We start from the raw sequence: 20,673 nt of genomic DNA on the forward strand, positions 1-20,673 counted from the left end.
ATAATTTCATATATCATATACTTTAAATTATCTCTAAATTGCTTATAATACCTAATACAATGCAAGTTCTCTCTAAATAGTTGTTAAGCCATATTGTTTTGGGGATAATGACAAGAAAAAACCCATCTGTACACAACCGATACAGATGCAATTTAAAAAATATTTGCTCTGCAGCTGGTTGAATCTTTAGATATAGAACCAATGAATATAAAGGACTGACTGTACTTGTTTCTGAAAATGAATGTTTAAAAGATAACATAGATATTTGTACTTGGGATATTTGGTTTATGATGATGATACAGTCTTATTTTATTTCTTCCTGATCCAGTTTGGGTTCAGCCTTATAGGGGCAAGGTTGGGGCACATTTGACATAACACTCTAAGAGCTCTTTATTATACGGGTGTGTTTACTTGGCTAGTTACTACTAAACTATAAGCACATTGATGACAAGAACTAGATTTCATTGGTCTTTGCATGATCTTATGTATTCATTCATTTAAAAATAGTCACTGAGCATTTACTCTATAGGGGAAAAACCCTATTCCTCATATAGCAGTAGACTGGAAGAGGGCAGGATCACTCTTGAAAGTCCATTTTATTGTGTCATTAATGCATTCATGAAAGCAGATCCTTCATGTCCTAAACATTCACATTAGGCCCCATCTTCCAACACTTGCATTGGTAATTAAGTTTCTAACTCATGAGTTTTAAAGGGGAAAGGCAAACCACAGCACTTAGTTCATGAGGTATTTGGTGAGGAGGTATGCACAACAACCCTAATGGTTTTACTTTATATTAGACTGTAAGTATCAACTTCCTTTAGGATTTGAAGTAATTTAGGAACCATATGCTTCCAAAGCTCCTTGTTCATTCATTTGATTCAACAATTATGTTGAGTTTTTTCTCTGTGCCTAAAATATAGTAGGATATACCACAGAGGATGCTATAAATGCCATGGTAAATAAAGTGGACTTGCCCTTATGTAGCTTAGTATCTAAAGACAGACATTAACCAAATAGCCCCATACATATATGATTACATCATGTGCTCAACACTATCTTTAGAGGAAAAATACAGCCATTGTGATTAGGCAAAAAGAATCTAATCTGTGGAGATAAGAGAATGCTGGGAACTCAGGTTAAGGGCTTTCTGGGCAAAGACTCTAGAACAGAAGCCAGGTGGCCTGTAAGCAACAGCCAGCAGGCCAGTGTGACAGGAGGTGTTTTCTGAATGAGGAGACTCCAACAAAAGGGTTCAACATCCCATTTCTGCAAGGAAGCAGGCCATCTGACACTCCAGTTTTCTCTGTATTTCCATGTCTAAGGAAATTTACTCAGAAGTCTTGAACTATAAATTTGTGTAGATAGGATTATTCATGTCCTTGGAAGGGCCTGCCCTATCTCCATGTGGCCTCCAGTCTCAGTGAGCTCAGGGTTTGTTGCTGCCCAAATTTCCAGGTCTTCACAAGAACCACTGCATTGGTGCCCTGTCAGCTGAAAAAGGTCATTTCTATTGATCTTTCCACATCAACACTTCTGTTCCTACAGAATAGCTCGTGAAAATCACTTATAATCACTGAAATCATGGGCATGATCAAAAGCTAGGTTAGAACAAAATTGTATGCACAGTAAGAATACAACTTACTGTGGGGATTTACTAGGGGCCGGGGATTTAGCTCAGTGGTTCTGACACCTGCCATGCAAATGCAAGGTCCTGAGTTCAACCCCCAGTACTGAAAAAAAAAAAAGAATACAAATACATTTAAAAATGCACATTTAAAAAGACTGGAAGGAAATGAATAAAAATAATAGTTTATTATTTTGTTAATAATAAAAATATTTATATGAAATCTTAAATGTCTTTTCCCCCTTTATTTTCTTGTTTTTAAGTACTCTTAGAAAATAATACTGAAATAATAAGGGAATATCAGATCTTTCCCTCACAACCTATTAATTTATTTCTTTAATATAAAAGACATAGAGGGGCTTTTTGGAACTGCTTTAAATATGAAATAGAAAAACATTGGGTTTCTCTGCTGGCAGACTTCACTGATTCACTAGGTAATGGACTGGTGAGCTCAGGAAAGGAAGAGAATAAGAACATTCTCCAAAATTCTGGGAATATCTACTTGCTGAGATCCTTGCAGGCCTTGGGCATTTTGGAATACATGTTGGAAAATAATGTGTAAAGAGAACAAAAGTGAGGGGCTGGGGACTTAGCCCAGCGGTGCCACCGCCTGCCACACAAACACAAGGTCCCGAGTTTGATCCCCAGAACTGAAAAAAAAAAAAAAGATAGAACAAAAGTGGCTACCGGGGCTCAGGTAGACATTGTAACCATGAAAGGCAAACTCCATGAATGCTCAAATTGAGAACTTTCAGATAATTAAGATTTAGCTACCTCTCAAGAAGTAATGCCAATTTTTTGTCTGCAAAACATTTTAGAGAGCTGTAGGTGTAGCTCAGTGATAAAGCACTTGCCTGGCCTGTGTGAAACCCTCGGTTCAATTCCAGTGTAGAAAACAAAAACAAAAATAACCACCCCCAAAATCGTTGGGCAAAGTTCAACAGGTTAGCCTTCCAGTGTGCTACATACACAAGATGAAATGCCTTCAATTTCCTCTGTTATAATGCACTCTACTCACTTCATAAATACTTGCAAACAAAACTCACTTAAAAGCTTTTATTTGTCAACCACCTCACTGTATAAGGTTGTAAAGAAGGAAGCTGACAGAAACAAGGCTGGTCCCTTTGTTCTATTAGAGGGGTAACTTTCACATCAACAAAGTTAGACAAAATAAAATGTCTTGATTCCAGATAAAGGGCACTTGCTGTTCCTGCCTCCTTAGTTTTTATCACATACTACTGTTGTTGGGACATTTTTCGACAAGAAGATTTCAAAGGCCCTGTTAGGGAGTAACACAAGTTTCTACTGTGTAAACTTGGAGCTTCTTTCTTCACTCTGGGGGGTTTCCCATGGGGCCAAAGGCCTCAGACCTCAGTCAGCATCCTTCCCTGCCTGCAGTGGTCACTACCTAAATCATTTCTTGGTTTCCTTTCACTGCAAGCCTAGCTGAAAGAGAATCTGTTCAGCTGGCTTCCTTGTTGTGCCCAAGGCTCTTTTGTTCCCAAGGGAATACCAGTAATTACTGGAGGGGCTCCCTGTTGTCATCATATGGCAGTGAACACTGGAACTTATAGAAGGTCAAGGATCCTTTCAAGATTTGCACAGTGACACTTCCTGATTGCTCATGAAATGAAATAGTTTGACTCAAGAGACTCTACCTTTTGCTTGAAGTGGCCCAAGAAGGTCTCTTTATCTTCATTCTTGTCTGGAGGTTCTTAGAAGATAATACAAGGGGATATATTTTTTCCCCAAGTGACAGATCATACTTTTTAGTTTCACATCTCAAATGTGCAACAAAGTACAGTATAACAAGGGTTGGCTCACATTTCAGAAGTGCCACCTCTGTTTTTTTTTTTCTTTGCTTCACCATTTACTTTCCTTCTTGTTTCTCTCTTGTATGAGAATGATAAAATGTCTATGTACCTATCCCCACAAGCCCATGGAAGATGTCATTAACCAACCATTGAATTTTCCCTGATTAAGTTCAGGGATATAACCAGAAGTATCAACTGATCCAAATGGGCATTTGTAATCTACTCCTGGGTAGATATCCAAAGAAAATGTGTTTATTGGCACAAAATAAAATGTACAAGAATGTTTCTGGTAGCTATAGTCCCAATAGCCCCCGATTACAAACAAGCCAAATATTCATCAACAATAGAATGGGTGAAAACATAATGTATGCATATAATAAAATAATCTACAGCAGTAGAAAAGGATGAACTATTGATACTCATAGTTTGAATGCATCTCACAGACATAATATGAAGAAGTTAGACATAGCATAGATTCATTTTGTGAGTCCCACTTATTGCAGTTCAAAATCAGGCAAGCCAAGTGTATTACACACCTGTAATACCAACACTCTGGAAAGCTGAAACAGGAGGATAGCAAGTTAAAGTCCAGGCCAGACAATTTAGCAACTTATCGAGAGCCTATCTCAAAATTCAGAGCTCGGGATATAGATTAGTGCAAAGGCCCTCACGCCAGTACCACCCACAGGCACAGACACACACACACACACACACACACACACACACACACACACACACACACACACACACACACACACACCCCAAAACAAAATATTCAATCATGGTGATAGAAATCAAGGCAGTGGGGTGAAATGATTGAGAAGGGCATCAAGAAGCCTGCTGGAGGCTAAAAATGGTTCAATATTGTGTTACTGGTACTTATATGGATGTGCATATATACAGAAATTCACTGGTATACATTTAAGATTGGCATTCACTATAGTTATTCCTTATTTTAATGTCCTTAAAAGGGAGCACCAATTTGAAAACTACTGTCCAGCCCTTGCTTCCTGTGTTTCAGTATAAGGTCTTAAGCACACGATCTTCAGTCTGATTCTGATTCAAATTCAGTCTCTGTCACCTATTAGCTGTGTGTATTGAATAAATTATTTAACATGTTGTTTGTCACTTATGTAGGAAGGGTAAAAGTAGCACATACTTTATAACATTGTTTTGAGAGATTAGATAATTCAAAGTTTCCTGTACTACCTGCCAAGATATACTTAATGCACTCATAAAATATGACAGGTTGATTTTGTTCTTTCTCTTCTGCTTATATAGTTCTTTTTTATGTTGTCTTTTCCCCTCTTCTCCATACTTACTTTCTTCCTTTAATAGCCCCTAGTCTTAAAAAGCTGAAACACGAAATTTATATATTCTTTTAAGATGTATTAGATATAATTTTATAGTTATATTCATAATTAAAAGCAAATGCACTATTTTCTATGTCTCTTTTTAAAACAAAACTCCATACTCACTAAACTAAATTAGATAAAAATGTTTATTGTGGATGTGTAACCCTCAGTGGATTAACTCAGTGGTTCCCAAACTTATTTGCTCATTAGAATCACATGAGATCTCATAAAAATTCCAAAGATCAGGGCACATACCAAACCAATTAAATCATATTATCTGGGGGTCTGACACAGGCCTGATAGATTTTGAAGTTCTCCAGGTGATTCCAATGTGTATACAAATTTGAGAGCTACTGGATGAATGGCTTTCTATTCCTTCCGTAGTGTGTCAGCTACTTCAGCATGTGTATATATCTGAATCCTGACTGCACATTAGAATCACCTACAAAGCTTCTAAATAATACTGTTGCTCAGGCCTCACCCTGGGTAAGGTGTGAATGTTTCTAATGTGCAAACACCATTAAGAGACCATCTTAATGGGTGTCCTTGTAACTCTTTGATCAGGATAACTCCAGCCTTCCAGCCTCCTACCCTACCCAGTGTTCCTCTCAAATTAAAATACTGTACTTTATCCTTATGCTTTTGAAAACTCCCATCCTTGTCCCTTTCCCATTGCAAGCTGAATATGGAGAAGTATGATGTGATACTGATAAGTTTTTAAAAAATTTGTTTTGCCCTCAGTATGGGATTGTGCTGGATGCAGGCTCTTCTCATACAAATTTGTATATCTACAAGTGGCCAGCCGAAAAGGAGAATGACACAGGGGTGGTGTATCAGATAGAAGAATGTAAATTAAAAGGTAAGATGAAACAAGGGGAAAGGGATTCAGTGGAATATGAGAACATGAGAGGTGCATGGCAAGTACAAGGAAAGAGAAAAAGAAACCCTAAGCATGGGAAGTCAAATTAAGAACACAGTGGGACTGCTGTTTTTATTTTATAATTATAAAAATAATATCATAAGTATTATTTGCATTTTTTAAAATGAAACTACCAACAGTAAAAAAGGTTAATACCACTCTTTAGGGGCACTAAGAGCTAGTAAGTAATGGAGCTGGAGTGCAAACCGAGGTCTGCTTGACTTAAAACCCACATCTTAGCCAGTTGTTTTTAGACTTGGAACTGCATCAGAATCACCCTGCATCCACAGGGTCCCAAGTGCAGAGTTCTTGAGTCAGATCTAGGAGGAAGCCTGGGAATGTGTATCTCTAATGTCTCCCCAGGTACAGCTGCTGGTGGTCCAGGGAATTGCTACTTTCTCAATCTTTGTCCTCTAATCTACAGCTTGGAAGAAATTTTCTAAAGCCTTCAGCCTCTGTGTAGCAGGAAAGACCAGATCAGAGATTCTTAGGCTAAGAAAAGAACCTAATGGATCATTTAAATCTTGTTTTATAGAGAAGGAAGCAAAAACCTGGAAGATTAGTTCCTGACAAGTAGCAACAGAACCAGTACAAGAATCTAGGTCTCCTAAGTACACTCCAGGCTTCCTGCTACTCTGAACCACCATGTTACATACTAATTTATTTTCTAGTCTGTTTTAAGGTCACACTCCAAGGAGGTTGTTGACGGTTTGGCTCTCTTCACTCCCTCCACCTAACCATGACTAGACATTTCTGTATTGCACCACAACCGCTCTGACTGTTATCTTTCTTGGCCTTTTCAGCCAGGAATCTACTATTTTATTTTCAGACAGATAACCTATATTCCAGAAAATAATTGAGTTTTAGTCTAATGGCCTGTATAGTTCTACTAATTTTTATTTGTCAACAGAGTAGTAGAGAGGAGATCTTTTCAAGAGAGAAAGTCATTCTTCTCAATAGCCTGGTACCCTGAGACTTTGGCTCAATCAATACTGAGACAATACTTCTTACATATTTTAAGATCTCAGTCGCTCATTTTATAAGATCCCAATCCCTCTTCTATTTAATTCACTGTCTTCTGTTTTTTAAAAGTTTGGTTTTTAATCTAGAAGATGTCTTTCTTCCAAGACTCATCTCATGAGTGCATGAGTGTCTAAAAAATACAGTATTTTCCCCTTTCAAAAGAGAGTTAACCAGACATTTAAGGCCAGATTATCTGAATCAAAATAGCTGGTAATTTAGACACGATTTTCTCATATTTAAATAGTCTACTTTTAAACTTGTGAATGATCTGTTTAACTTATTTGAAAAATTATCTTCAAAGAATACTCCTTATGAAACACTATATATTATCTTATTGTGAGATGAAAATCTTGAGTGTTAACTTCAAAAGCTTAAGGAATCTTAGCTCTAATCTTCTCTATAGCAACAGTGAATTTTTCTCTAAAACGGGAAAAACAATCTTACTAGGATGTCAGGGTTTGGAGTGGAAAAGTCACTGAAGAGACATTGATTCTATTCCCATTTCATCTAACAAAGGAAGAAACTCTGCCTCAGAAATTTTAGTTTACTGGCTGTGATCACATAGCTAGTTAGGAGCAGCTTCTATCTTTTCAGCGTCAATGAATCTGGTGCTTATTTTTAGTTCTAAATATATTTATTTAGGTCTTTTAGGAACTAATGTTATTAATTACAACTTAGTGAAAGAATCATCCAAATAGTGAACCTATTTGTAAGATCCCTATCAGAAGCTGAGATGTTACATATTGAATATGAAATTGCTCCATCCAGTGGTGAAGTTATTGAATACCAAACACAGCCCAAGAGCTGAAAATTAAATCATACTGATGTTAGGTTCAAAGTTGCCCTCCAAGAATAACAACCTAATATATAGCACATCAGGAAATTGCTTTCTTGTATTCGCTCAGTCTGAATCATATTTTGCTGAAATATTATCAAGGTATGTCCTATACTTTTTTTTGTCATCTTCTATATCTTTCTCTAGGTCCTGGAATCTCAAAATATGCTCATAAAATAAATGATTTAGAAACATACCTGATTGAATGTATGGAAAAGTCCAGGAATGTGGTTCCAAAGTCTCTGCACCAAGAGACACCTGTTTACCTGGGAGCTACAGCGGGCATGCGCTTGCTCAGGTATAGCAGCATGTAGGGACCAAAAGTGGCTAAGTATAAGAAGCAGTCCAAGAACTTCTGAAATTATAGGAGAGGGCCACATTTCCCTAACACCTCAAATTCTCTCTCTCTCTCAAAGTCAACATCTAAGAAAGAAAATTTCAGTGTGAATAAAACTCCAAAACTCAGAGTATGCATAATACAGTAGTAAGATTTTAAGTATGTAAAAAAGCTTTGTCTATCTCCCCATGGGGAACTCAAGGAGAAGGCAAGAGAAAGATTGAGTCTATGTGCTTGAGATTTGGGATACAAATTTAGTCAATCAGTAACTTGGAGGAGGAAGACTAGAGGAGAAATATAGATACCCCAAAACAACTAATCACAGTTAGTATATTCTTAATTAGTCACCACTTGGTACCTGTATGCACTAGTTGTTTACTTGCTCATTCATTCATTCATTCATTCAGTATGTCATGAATACTTACTCTGCCTAGAATATTGAAGTAGGTGACTCAGCCCTCAAGGAAACCAGAATTTCCGTAGAGGTTGATCAAGTTTTTTATAAAAGAATGCTCAGAGCTGCTACGGGGGGCACTTTGTGCTGCCTAGGATAAGACATTGTGGTCAGAAAGAAGTGTCAGAACAGAGGATGAGTCAGAGGTTAAGGGAAAGGCATGACTGGCAAAGCAGACAGCATGCACATGCATCCAGTAATAAACTTTTATTTGGCACTTAGTCTGTGTTCTGCACTGTTTTAAGTGCTGAGATTACAGCACAGAAAAGGACAAAGTTCCTGATTTCTTGGAGTTTGCATTCTGATGGATATGCAAAGGCAGGGAAATGAGGGGAGTGGGGAAATAGTCAGAAGACTGAATAGTTCTGCATAGATAGAAGCTAAGGGTCCTTGTTGTAATCTTATTTTGTGATCATATTTTATCACTTTGTAATTTAATAATAATAGTAGATCATTTTTTGAGGCTTTGCTATGTTTTTAGCACTGTGCTAAGCACTTAACACTTTGTTTAATTTAATCATAGCTCTGTGAAGTGAGAAATATTATTAACTATTATAAACAAGATAATGAAGCTGTGGGTTACAAATGTTAAGTCAAGGGTCACATACCTGGTAGTTATAGGTTGCATATGGGATCCAGATGCAGTCGGGGTCCAGATCACAGAGTGCCTCGAATGCTAGGAAACTTGCTAGGAAGTTTGGAGTTTATCTGGATATAGTGGGAAGCCATTTAAGAATGTTACGATTGGTACCACTGCTGGAGATGGACGAGAGAGGAGGAAAGCTAGGGATGAAAGGAAGGCAGATGGTAGATATGGATATTATTCAGATGAGCGATTACAGTTACATGGTAGCACCCCCTACTGCCACCACCAGAGGCTTTCAGTATTGCATAGCCTGGATTTTGAAAGTAACTGCATCCCATCTTCACTATGAAAACCTTGGAAAACTCCTTTTTAGGTCTCAAGGCCTCTAAGAACTGATAATATGAGGAAGATTTTTTTCCTTAGTCTGGTAGCAAGGGAGGTTGAGTATCTGTTTCTGGTCATTTGCCACCTCTTTCTATTATAGCCCTAATTAAAAATCTCAAGCAGAGTTTGTATAACCAACTAGGAGCTACCACTAGTGGCTAATACATATAAAACACATCAGCTGTAGGGTGTGGTGATGAGACCATATCTAGCTACTACCACCACCATAGTCATTTTAAGAGCCTTTGATATTTTTTGAACTAGAGAACAACAGAGCAAAAATGATATTTTAAGAAGATCTACCTTCTCACGAATTGAAAGGAGTTGGATTTGAAGAGAGAGAACCAAATATTAGCTCTACCTCCTCAAAAATACAGGGTTCCGGGCCGGGGATTTAGCTCAGTGGTGCCACCGCCTGCCTCGCAGGTGCAAGGTCCTGAGTTTGATCCCCGGTACCAAAAAACAAAAAAAACCAGAGGGTTCCTCTGACAACCACATGTGAGCATCCCCACATCTCCATTTATTCCATTGTTTTATAGTTCACATCTTAGGATCCTTGCCTAGAAGCACTGGCTGAAATGAGTAGGTATAATTATTAAGAAAAAATGCTAACCTCACCTCTTCTTTTGCGTAGAATGGAAAATGAACAATTGGCACAAAGTGTCCTGGAAAAAGTGTCGAGTAGCCTTAGCAACTACCCCTTTGACTTCCAGGGTGCCAAGATCATCACTGGCCAAGAAGAAGGTGCCTATGGCTGGATTACTATCAACTATCTGCTGGGAAAATTCACTCAGGTGAATACTTCATAGCACACATGAAGGTGGCTTCTTGGGGACCAATGCTATCACCATCTCAGACAGTATTTGGGACACTAGCCAGCATCAATGATGGATTAATTAACCAATTAATTAATTTACTTTCTCACTCATAAGGATCACCTAAGGCAATAGTACTTCTACTACTACTGGAGAATATGGAAGCCATGCCTTCACATTAGAGAGACAGAAAGGAAAATAAAATTGATCATTAAAAATAAGAATACCCAGTATTCACCTAGTGCTGTGTGTCTTGTGCTATGCACTTTTTGTGCACTGTGTAACTTTATCCTCAGATATGAGGTACTGTTCTACTCCCCCTTTTAAAGGAGACTATTCTGATGCCTAAGAATTAGGCCCAAGGTTACACAGCTAATGACTGACTAAGTAGGGATCTGAAAGTGATTCTGCCTGGCTCCAGACCTCTTGGAAGTACTAGTTATACTCCTACTATGTTGCTGCTGTCTGAGCTAAGCCCTTCTTTTCCTGCTATTGATTTCATACAGACTCAAACCTCTAGTGAGCTTTGCCTAAGCTTTCTGCTCCTGTTTTTCTAGCTTAGGAAGCCCCTGAGTTTAAAACAATAGTGTGAAAAGCAGCATCTACAGAGACTTTTTGTACTTGGTGATTATATTCTTTTTCAGAAATTGAATTGGCTCAGCCTGGTCTCACTTGAAAGCAATAGTCAGGAAACCTTTGGAGCTTTGGACCTTGGGGGAGCTTCTACACAAATCACTTTTGTGCCCCCAGACCACACTACTGAATCCTCAGACAACTCTCTACAATTTCGCCTCTATGGTAAGGACTACAATGTGTACACACACAGCTTCTTGTGCTATGGGAAGGATGAAGCACTCCAGCAGAAACTGGCCAAGGACATTCAGGCAAGTATAAATGAATTCAGACCTGCACTCCTCACATCTGGTTCTTCAGCCCCCACATCCTGTTATTTCCTTTCTAATTTAGTAATTGGTCTGAAGTTGGTTATTGTACTTTCCAAACCTTTTCAGGCAGGATACCAAACTACAGCTGGTCGACCCCTATGAATTGTTCCATCCAGACATCCCCTCCTTGTTTGTTTACTGCACTATCTCCAAGGACACAACTTAGATCTTTTCCTGGGAATTAATTTCTCACCCCTGTGGGTAATGAAAGTGACATATTACAGTATTGTTCAAGGGGAAGGCCTGTAATTTATATGTTCTTCTAGACTACTTTTTTTTTTTTGTACTGGGGATTGAACTTGGGACCTTACGCTTGCAAGGCAGGTGGCAGAACCACTGAGCTAAATCCCTGGCCCATAGACTACTTTTTAATCTCCCTGTTCTACAAACTATAGAAACCAGGTTTGTTAATAATGACCCGGATAGGCAGAGGAAAAAACATACTTTAGGGAAAACACATTTATCAATCAATCCTTCAAATCTTGTTCCCAAATGATATTTGCATTGTGAAAAAGGCAAGAAAAGTTAAACACTCAGCATCATGAGAGTACCAGGCACATTGTGACAAACAGAGTAAGGTTGTCATATACAGCTGTTTTCCATCTCCACTAAAAGGACAAGCAATTCTCTGCTCCCCTCTAAGGGACTCTCTCTCTCTCTCTCTCTCTCTCTCTCTCTCTCTCTCTCAAAAGCACTCTCAATAAGATGAACACCATGAATGAAGGAGAGAGAGAGAGGGGTGAGGGAGACTGGAGAGAGAGAGAGAGAGAGAGAGAGAGAACTGAGTGAGGTTCTCTCATTCAGGTTTAGGTTTAAACCTTCAAGGTTTACTAAGCTTATTCACCACAGCCCCCTTTCTTCTTTTGGGGGATAGACTGCAAATCATTTTAATGCTATTGACTTAAAGGACTTAAAATACCTTCCTGCTTTTAGGGCTTCTAATTCTTTCTCAAGGGAGGAGAGAAAAGGGCAGAATGCAGACCTCTGAACTACTACTCTCAGCTTCACATTTTTGAGAGCCTTGAGAGTTTTCTTTGAATCTGCTCCTGACCTATGCCATTAGAAGTAAACACTCAGGCACATTCCCAACCAATAGCATTTCTAGGCCCAACTTTTGCTATATCAGCATTCTAAAAATATACCAGTACATTTATATCTGTACCACTTCTAGTACCTGTTACACAAATCTATTTTCTTACTTATTCCCAAGGATGAAAAGGAAAGGCAAGGATGTATAGATGCCAATGCTGAGTACTGGAATGTTATATGAAGTTTAAATAGCAATGAAGTCAGACTGTGCATTTTGTGTCCTAAGTATTTACACAAGATTCCTTCAAATGATTTTTCCATTTAGGTTTCAAGTAATGGAATCCTTGAGGACTCATGCTTTCACCTCGGTTATGAGAAGTTTGTGAATGTAAGTGAACTTTACAAGACTCCTTGCACCAAGAGATTTGAAAAGACTCTGCCATTTGATCAGTTTCAAATACAGGGAATTGGAAACTATCAGCAATGTCGGCAAAGTATCCTTGAGCTCTTCAACACCAGTTACTGCCCTTACTCCCAGTGTGCCTTCAATGGGATTTTCTTGCCACCGCTTCAAGGGGATTTTGGGGTAAGTTTGTGAAATGATGAGGTACATTGGTTAAGATGATTTTGGTTGCAAGTTACACAATGTTCCATAAAGGCTCTAAATAATAGAGTTCATTTTTCTCCCACAAAATATCTTGAGATAATTCTGGGTTAGTTCTTTGGCTCAACAATATTAGGATTTGGGGTCAGTTTCTCCATTATCTTCTTGACCTTCTAGTGGTACTAAGACAGCAGCTACTGCTCCAAGCATCATATCTTTACATGAAAAGCCAAAACAGAAAAGGATTTTCCTGCACACGTTTTTCTCTCATTTTGTAGAAATGCCAACAGACACCACAAGTTTCCTGAGGGAAGTACATCACAGGACAATGGCTGGCAGAGTAACACTTGGCTGTTAGCTGGCTCCAAATCCAAATTCAGAACAAACTAGAACCTCACTTGAATCCCATGTGGCTGAACTGGCATTGGTTTTCTACTCTTTGGTTTTAGGTGCCAGAGCCCTTCCTTTCCTTTAGTTGAACTTTTAGAAGAGGAAGGAGGGGTGGGTACCACAGAGAGAAGCACATAGTCAGGGCTGCTGGAGATAGGCAAGGGCCTTTTTCATTCCAGTTACTGCTAGGAAGTAAATCTGAAGGAAAATGAATATAGCCTGTGTGTTTACTTTTTAACTTCTTTAAAAGCTTTGCATTATGGGAAACATGGCTCAATTCCTGCCTTCAAGTTTGAGCAAACCTTCCCTCCTCAGGGAATGGAATCTCTTGCCTTTGAATGTGATTCATTCAACCAAAGTAGGGAGATGTATGGGTTGGAAAATGGTGGAGGGGCCTTGAGTTCCCCTAGAGACTTTTCTATTTGGTTGCTTAGTCCCTCATTAAGATTGTTCTCACCGCTTTCTAAACCTCAGTTTGCTGATTCCTTTAATTTCTCAAAACAGCATCTTTCTTCTCTGGATATAGCCCTCAAGGTCAGCACTAGCTGGGGCCTAGTCTTGCTTTGGCAGTTTCGTTCTGCTTCAGGTCTTTTTTTTGTCACCTCTGTCATTTCTTCTTAAAGCCTAAATTTGAGTGGGGGCCGTAGGAGGGTCTGGTTTGTTATCTATGATGTGTAGTCAGAAACTATGGAGAATGTTTATATTTTTAAAAAAATCACCCTAAAAATGCTCCCCCCCCACTCTGAACTCACTTATCCCATCATTCTTGCCACTTTCTGAAACAGTTCTATAAAGTTTTCTTTCATGAATGTCTTTAGTTGCACTGTCATGGCTATCTTGATTATCCTGAATCGGTTCAAAATATTTACCTTTAATGATCACTTTGTCTTTGGGGAAGAATCAAAAGTCACATGTTGCCAGATCTGGTGAATAAAGTAGATGAAGACTCACTGTAATGTTTTTGTTTGAGAGAAATTGCCATAAACATTTGATCAGTAAGAAGTGATCACAAAATATAGTGAATGTTTAAATTAAAAAATATATTACAGTAAAAGACACTGCCATTAATTACCCTCAAAATACTTAAAATACTTCCCCTTGCTTTGAACACACATATCCCATCATTCTTGGTAATGTGTCTTTTACTGTTATAAGATTTAAAATTTAAAAAATATTCATCTTATTTTTCAATCACCCCTTTATAAAATGAGGATTGTAATACTATTTCATTGACAATTAGTTGTGAACAATACATGCCAAACAATCAGTGACATGGCTGATAAATGTCTAATAACAAGTTCTTGGTAGATGGGGAGCTGATTTGTGGCATTTGCCAATTTCAGTGGTGTTACTATTCCCACCAGAGCGTAGTCCAAGCCACCAACTTCATAGCAACTAGAAAGCAAAAACTCCTGAAATTTAATAGTTGGCTCTTGTGAATGTGTAAGAGCCAGCCCCCACACACCATGGCAAAGAGCAAAAAGCTAACATACCCTAGCATCAGGTAAGCTCTTGAAAAGTTTCTTTCTTTCTCCTAGCAGTCTTAATTCTACAGTGGAAGTTCTCATTCTGAACTACTGGGACTTGAAGCATAACTATTTGCAAAAACAGCAACAAAAGTCCATTTGCATTCCTATTATTTTCTGAACCAGTTAGACAGAGTGCTCTCAAACCACAGAGAGTTTATGGAGGAGGGAGTTTTTGCTACAATTGCATTCATCCCTGATGATTTAATTCTAAATCTGTAAATACAGTACTAAAAACTGTCAAGGCTCTAGTCATTCTAGCTGCATGGTGGCCTTGGTTACTAGCTTGATTCCAATGTTATAGGCAAAGTGGAAACACCAACAAAAAAGAGGAAACATCTGTTGGGAATTACTTATGAAATATTTTAAGAATTATGTTAAGATCACACCATCCCATTTATATAAACAAGAAAGTAGAAACAAATTCAATAAGGAACTGGAACTAAAGAACACTTAAAATAAAAAAAAAAAAAACACTTAAAATGTATTTGTTTACACATATGTACAGTTGACCACAGAACAACACAGAGGTTGGGGGCACTGGTTCCATAATAGCAGTTGAAAATCTATGCATAAATTAAAATAATTGTTTAAGACCTTTATTAACAGGCATTTGCAATTACTTTTTAAAAATCAAACTATAAACTTGGAGAGGGAGCTGGTCAGTGGGTATCTAAAGGCAAGTTGAAGAATTCCTAGAACCAAGGCAGTATTTCCCTCAAGAACTGCCTTTGAACCCATTCTAGCAAAAGAACATCTGCTGATTTAAGTCCCCCAAATCCCTATCCTTAGAGTAGGATCAGAATGACTTTTTTTCTAAAATCTTTTAAAGAATCATTACAGCTACAGAAAGAAATTTGGGGATATGACCTTGAACCATCTGATTTTGACCAATGTTTTTTTCCTGGTGTATTAAAAGAATTTTTGGTCATTTGATATAATTCTTGAGATTAAAAATGGAAGCATTCTAGGAGCTGGGGATTTAGCTCAGTGGTTCTAGCGCCTGCCTTGTAAGCGCAAGGTCCCAAGTTTGATCCCCAGTACGAAAAAAAAAAAAAAAGAAGGAAGCATTCTAAATAAAGTTAAGGTTATTTTTTATTATACCATATATATAAATCAAGTAAAAATACCTTAAACACTGCCATTCTATCCCATCAACAACTTAAATTTTCTCAGTTGAATTCTGATCCATGTTTGTATAAGCATTGATCCATTATAGAAGATACTTTCCCTTTCCCCATGGATTGAACAGGCCATCTTAGATATTAATCCAGTGTTTGGTGAATATCTGAAAAACATGTTGAAGGGAAAGCTACCACTTAGGCCATGACACATGAAGGCTCCCACAAAAGTTGACAAGTTGATGGAATGAAAAAAATGAATGAATATGAATGAATTAGTACCTGAGTAAGGGAAGAGAAATAAGTGACCTTATTCTGGAGCATGATTGTCTGATAAAAATTAAAAACCATACAGCTCACCTATCAGAATTTGCTTCTGATTTTAATTGAAAGATTTGTTATCTATTGTGACTACAAAAAAACTATTTCTATATTATACCTTTATTTGGGGGGGATATAAAAGTACAGTATTTATCATACTTATTTGAAAAAATTAAGACATTGCTTTAGATTTGGTTCAGATATTTATAATAGAAGACCATATTTTCTATTCCTGTATATAATGGGATTGTTAAATGACTCCACATTGCATATTTGACTCTTACGTTAAGAAAGGATTCTAAATCATAACCTGTTTAACCAACACAAAAACTAGAAGCAAAATATTGAGGCTGTCTAAACCAGTCATTTTCTCTTTCTTTTTGTACATATGGTAAAATACACATAATGTGAGATTTCCCATTTTAACTATTTTTATGTATGCAGTTCTGTGGCATTAAGTAATTACACATTATTGCACAATCATCTCCACTATCCATGTGCAGAACTTTTTCGTCTACCTAAACTGAAAATCTGCAGCCATTAAACAAAATGTCAATTTAGCCACTGATGCTACTACCATTCTACTTTCTGAATGAATTTGGCTATTTCAGATGCCATTATTTAATGGAATCACACAGTATTTATACTTTTGTGACTGGTTTATTTCACTTAGCATAATGTTGTATGTTTTATATGTTATAATGCTAAATGTTTTCATTTAGCATAATGTCATTCTTAACTCTGTAAGAGATCACAAGGTTCTTTTGAGAATCTGATGAAAGCTAAGGATGCTGCAAGCAGAAAAATGGGCATGTAAAAATATGTCAAAAAATAGGTCCCTTGAAATGGACCTATGTTTCCCAGAGTAAGAACCCTTGACATAGACTAAAAATATATAAAGAACATAGATATGAAAGTCAAACCATGAGCCTAAACTGAACAATAGCTGGGAGTAAATGTTCCCATTGGTGTCAGGGACTACATCTATATAGAAATATGGAGGCAGAATCAGACACATGCCAGAGACAGATGACCCTGCAATTGATATTACCTAACCCTGCCTCTAAAATGCTTCCTGCTAGAGAAGAGCTGGCCTAATAACTAGTAATGTGCAAGCAGAGAAGTTGTTAGAGAAGCAAATTAGAATGACTAGCTGAGTTAGCATGAGGGAGTGGGGACAAGTCAAACAGTTTGTTTAGGGCCTGATTTTTACATAAAACTGTAATCCAGTTGGGTGTCATGATGCAGGCCTATAATCACACTATTCCAGAGGCTGAGGCAGAGTACATCCTGGGAAACACAGTGAGACCCTTTCCCCAGATAATAATGACTGGGGATATAGCTTGACACTCCCTGGCTTCAATCCCCAGTACCACAAAACAAACATACAAAAAACCTGTAGCGGCTGGGGATTTAGCTCAGTGGTTCTGTCACCTGCCTTGCAAGCGCAAGATCCTGAGTTAATCCCCGGTCCAAAAAAAAAAATCTGTAGCGCCTTTTTCTGTTTTTACCTGTGACTACAAGTGCTTCATTTAATTTATATTTCAAATTACAGTCAATATATTTTTATTGAACTTTTGGAAAATGATTTAACAAACTCCTTTTTATTTTTATTTCATTATGGACAAATTTGGCTTTGGGTTAAATTTCTCTTCTACACCTTCTTCTTCTTCCTCCTCCTCCTCTTCCTTCTCCTCCTCCTCTTCTTCCTCTTTTCTTCTCCTCTTCCTCCCCCTACTTCATTTCCTCTCCTCCTCCTCTTCCTGTTTTTCCCTCCCCCTCCTCTCTTTTTCCTCCTCTTTCCCTTCCTCCTCCTTCTAAGGATTAAACCCAGGGCCTTTGCACTGAGCTACATCCCCAGACATTTTTTAAATTTTTGAGACGGGGTCTTGCTAAGTCACTGAGTTGCCCATGCTGTTCTCATACTTGTGATCCTCCTGCCTCAACCTCCCGGTATGCTGGGATTTGAGACACATACCACCTCAATAACAAATTTCTGGCTTTGTTCCTGGAAACCTGATAAAAGTGTTAGTTACATTACCAGATAACTATTTGGATTGAAAGTGGTAGAGAAATCTAGCTAAAGAATGAAACAAAATTTCTTTTTTCTTTTTCTTTTTTTTTTCTTTTTGTTTATTTTGAGACAGGGTCACACTATATAGCCCATGCTGGCCTCAAACTAATTCCTGCCTCAGCCTCCTGAGAGCTGGGATTACAGGCATAAGGAAACAAAATTTCTTAAGAAATGTTAAGATACATAGATATATAAATATATAGATATATATACTTTTGTTAGAGACTTGTTATATATGTATACATTAAAAAATAACATTGGGTTTATTTTACCTAGAGTTAAAGTATATGACTTGTTTGCTGCAGGAAATTGCCAGGTAGAAGGTAGCTTTCTTCTTCTCTGAGGAAAAATTCAGCCCCCAAAGGGATAAGATCAATGTTCTTGTATGTTGGACACACCCACCTAAAACTGAATTTTTCTTGTGCAGGCATTTTCAGCTTTCTACTTTGTGATGGATTTTTTAAACTTGACATCAAAGGAAGTTTCCTCTCAGCAAAAGATGAATGAGATAATGGAAAAGTATTGCTCTAGGCCTTGGGAGGAGGTAAGTGAACAAGATACAGCAATTGCCCTGTGCCCTCAGTAGTACAGAAAACATGAATCTGCTCTTAACTTGTGATGATCAATCAGTATCCACTGAATGTGTAAGAGAAGCCCATAAGGTGGGCTAATGAAAGAATTTATCAATATTCCTTGACAATTTGACATACAATGACTTAAATAAAGTATTATGTTTCTCACCTAATATGAAGTCTGACAGTAAGCTGCTGCTGAAATGGGGCCTGTAGCTCATTTCTTTTTCAACCATTGCTGCTTCAATTCAGTTTTTATGCCTAGTTTCTCATGGACACAAGATGACTACTGTGGCCAGGCATAGTGGCACACAGCTATAATCCCAAGAACTCAGGAGACTGAGGCCTGTGGATTGCAAGGTTAAGGCAAGCTTGGGCTATCACAAAATTAAAAAAAAATGTTTTTAAGGGTGGGGCATATAGCTCAGAGCTCCCTGGGTTCAACCCCAGATTTGGTGAAAATAAGTATTATTGTAGCTTCTATAGTCATGATCAGAACAAGGGTAAAACCAGATATATCTGTTTCTTTTTGCAGGAAAAGAGAGGCCATCCCAGGAGCCCATTGCAGTGTTCCCCTAATTTAAAAAAATTTTATTTTATTTTTAATTGATTGATACACAATAACTATACATTTTATGTGATATTTCAACACTATATATATAGTGTTGTGATAAGAAAATTCAAAATCCTCTTTACTAGCTCTTTTGAAATACTATATACACTATGGTTAATTATGGTCATCCTAATGTTTAAAAGAACATCAAAACTTATTCCTCCTAACTATAACTTTATACCCACTTGCCAACATCTCCTCCTTCCCTCCCTGCTACCTCTCTTAGCCTTTCATAACAATTATGTCTTGATTCAACTCTATGAGATCAACTATTTCATATTACACATATGAGTGAGATCATGTGCTGTTTGTCTGAGCCTGGCTTATTTAATTAAACATAATGTCCTTCATGTTTATCCATGTTGTCCAAAATGATTTGAGTTCATGCTTTTTAAATGGCTGTCTAGTACTCTATTGTGTATGTCTATATTTTCTTTATCCATTCATCCAATAAGTTGATTCCCTTTCTTAGCTTTTGTGAATAGTGCTTCAGTAAACATAGGAATGCAGATATCTTTTTGACGTACTGATTTCATTTTCTTTGGATATACACCCAGCAGTGGAATTGCTAGATAATAAAGTACTTCTATTTTTAATTTTTTGAGGAACCTCTATACTTATTTTCATAGTGGCTGTACTAACTTTCCTACTAACAGTTTATAAGAGTTCTTTTTTCTCCACATCCTTGTATTGGGGATTACCTTGCACATACTGAGTGCTCTACCACTGTGCTACACCCCCACCTGTTTTTTTTTTATAATAGCCATTCTAAGAGGAGTGAAGCTGTAGCTCATTTTGTGTATGCATGCATGTGTGTATGTGTTTTAACTAATCACAGGTCCACTGTCAGTGATTCTGATTTAATTGGTTTCAGATATACTTGGCTAGGCATTAGAACTTTTTATTAATACATAATATTTGTACATATATATGTGGCACAGTACAACAGTCTGATAGAGTAAACAACGTGTCATGATCAAGTCAAGGTAATTAGAACTCCTGTCTTTTCAAAGATTTATAATTTCTATGTTTTCAGAAACTTTGTGCTTTTCTAGTTATTTTGAAATGTATCATAGATGATTGTAAACTATAGCAACACCAGAACCAGTTCTTCCTTTCTAGCTGTATTTTGGTGTCTCTCATCTTACTTTGGTCTGTCCTTCCTATCCCCTACCATTCCCAGTCTCTTGTAACCAACATTCTATTCAGGTCTTCTATGAGTTAATGTTTTTTGCTTCCACAAATGAGAACATGTGATATTCACATCTAGTTTTAAATTTTCAAGGTATCTCCATACTTTTTTCCGTAATGTTTTTTTTTTGGTACCAGG

General features: G+C 37.5%; 1 protein-coding gene across 5 annotated transcripts in view; it reads left to right on the forward strand.

The window, feature by feature from the left end:
* Entpd1 (ectonucleoside triphosphate diphosphohydrolase 1) overlaps positions 1–20,673 on the forward strand; it is a 166,583-nt gene that overhangs the window by 126,315 nt on the left and 19,595 nt on the right. For all 5 annotated transcript variants that reach the window (XM_004838561.3, XM_087185002.1, XM_004838562.3 and 2 more), the window contains exons 3-8: positions 5,538–5,655; positions 7,721–7,871; positions 9,969–10,128; positions 10,794–11,033; positions 12,448–12,708; positions 18,586–18,702. In XM_004838561.3, coding sequence (XP_004838618.2) covers positions 5,538–5,655; positions 7,721–7,871; positions 9,969–10,128; positions 10,794–11,033; positions 12,448–12,708; positions 18,586–18,702 — 1,047 coding nt within the window. The remainder of the gene's footprint in view (positions 1–5,537; positions 5,656–7,720; positions 7,872–9,968; positions 10,129–10,793; positions 11,034–12,447; positions 12,709–18,585; positions 18,703–20,673) is intronic.

Source organism: Heterocephalus glaber, unplaced genomic scaffold, assembly GCF_053883595.1.
Source record: "Heterocephalus glaber isolate CG9 unplaced genomic scaffold, H.glaber_assembly_v1.0 deba00001497, whole genome shotgun sequence".
In the NCBI taxonomy this organism is placed as follows: Eukaryota; Metazoa; Chordata; class Mammalia; order Rodentia; family Bathyergidae; genus Heterocephalus; species Heterocephalus glaber.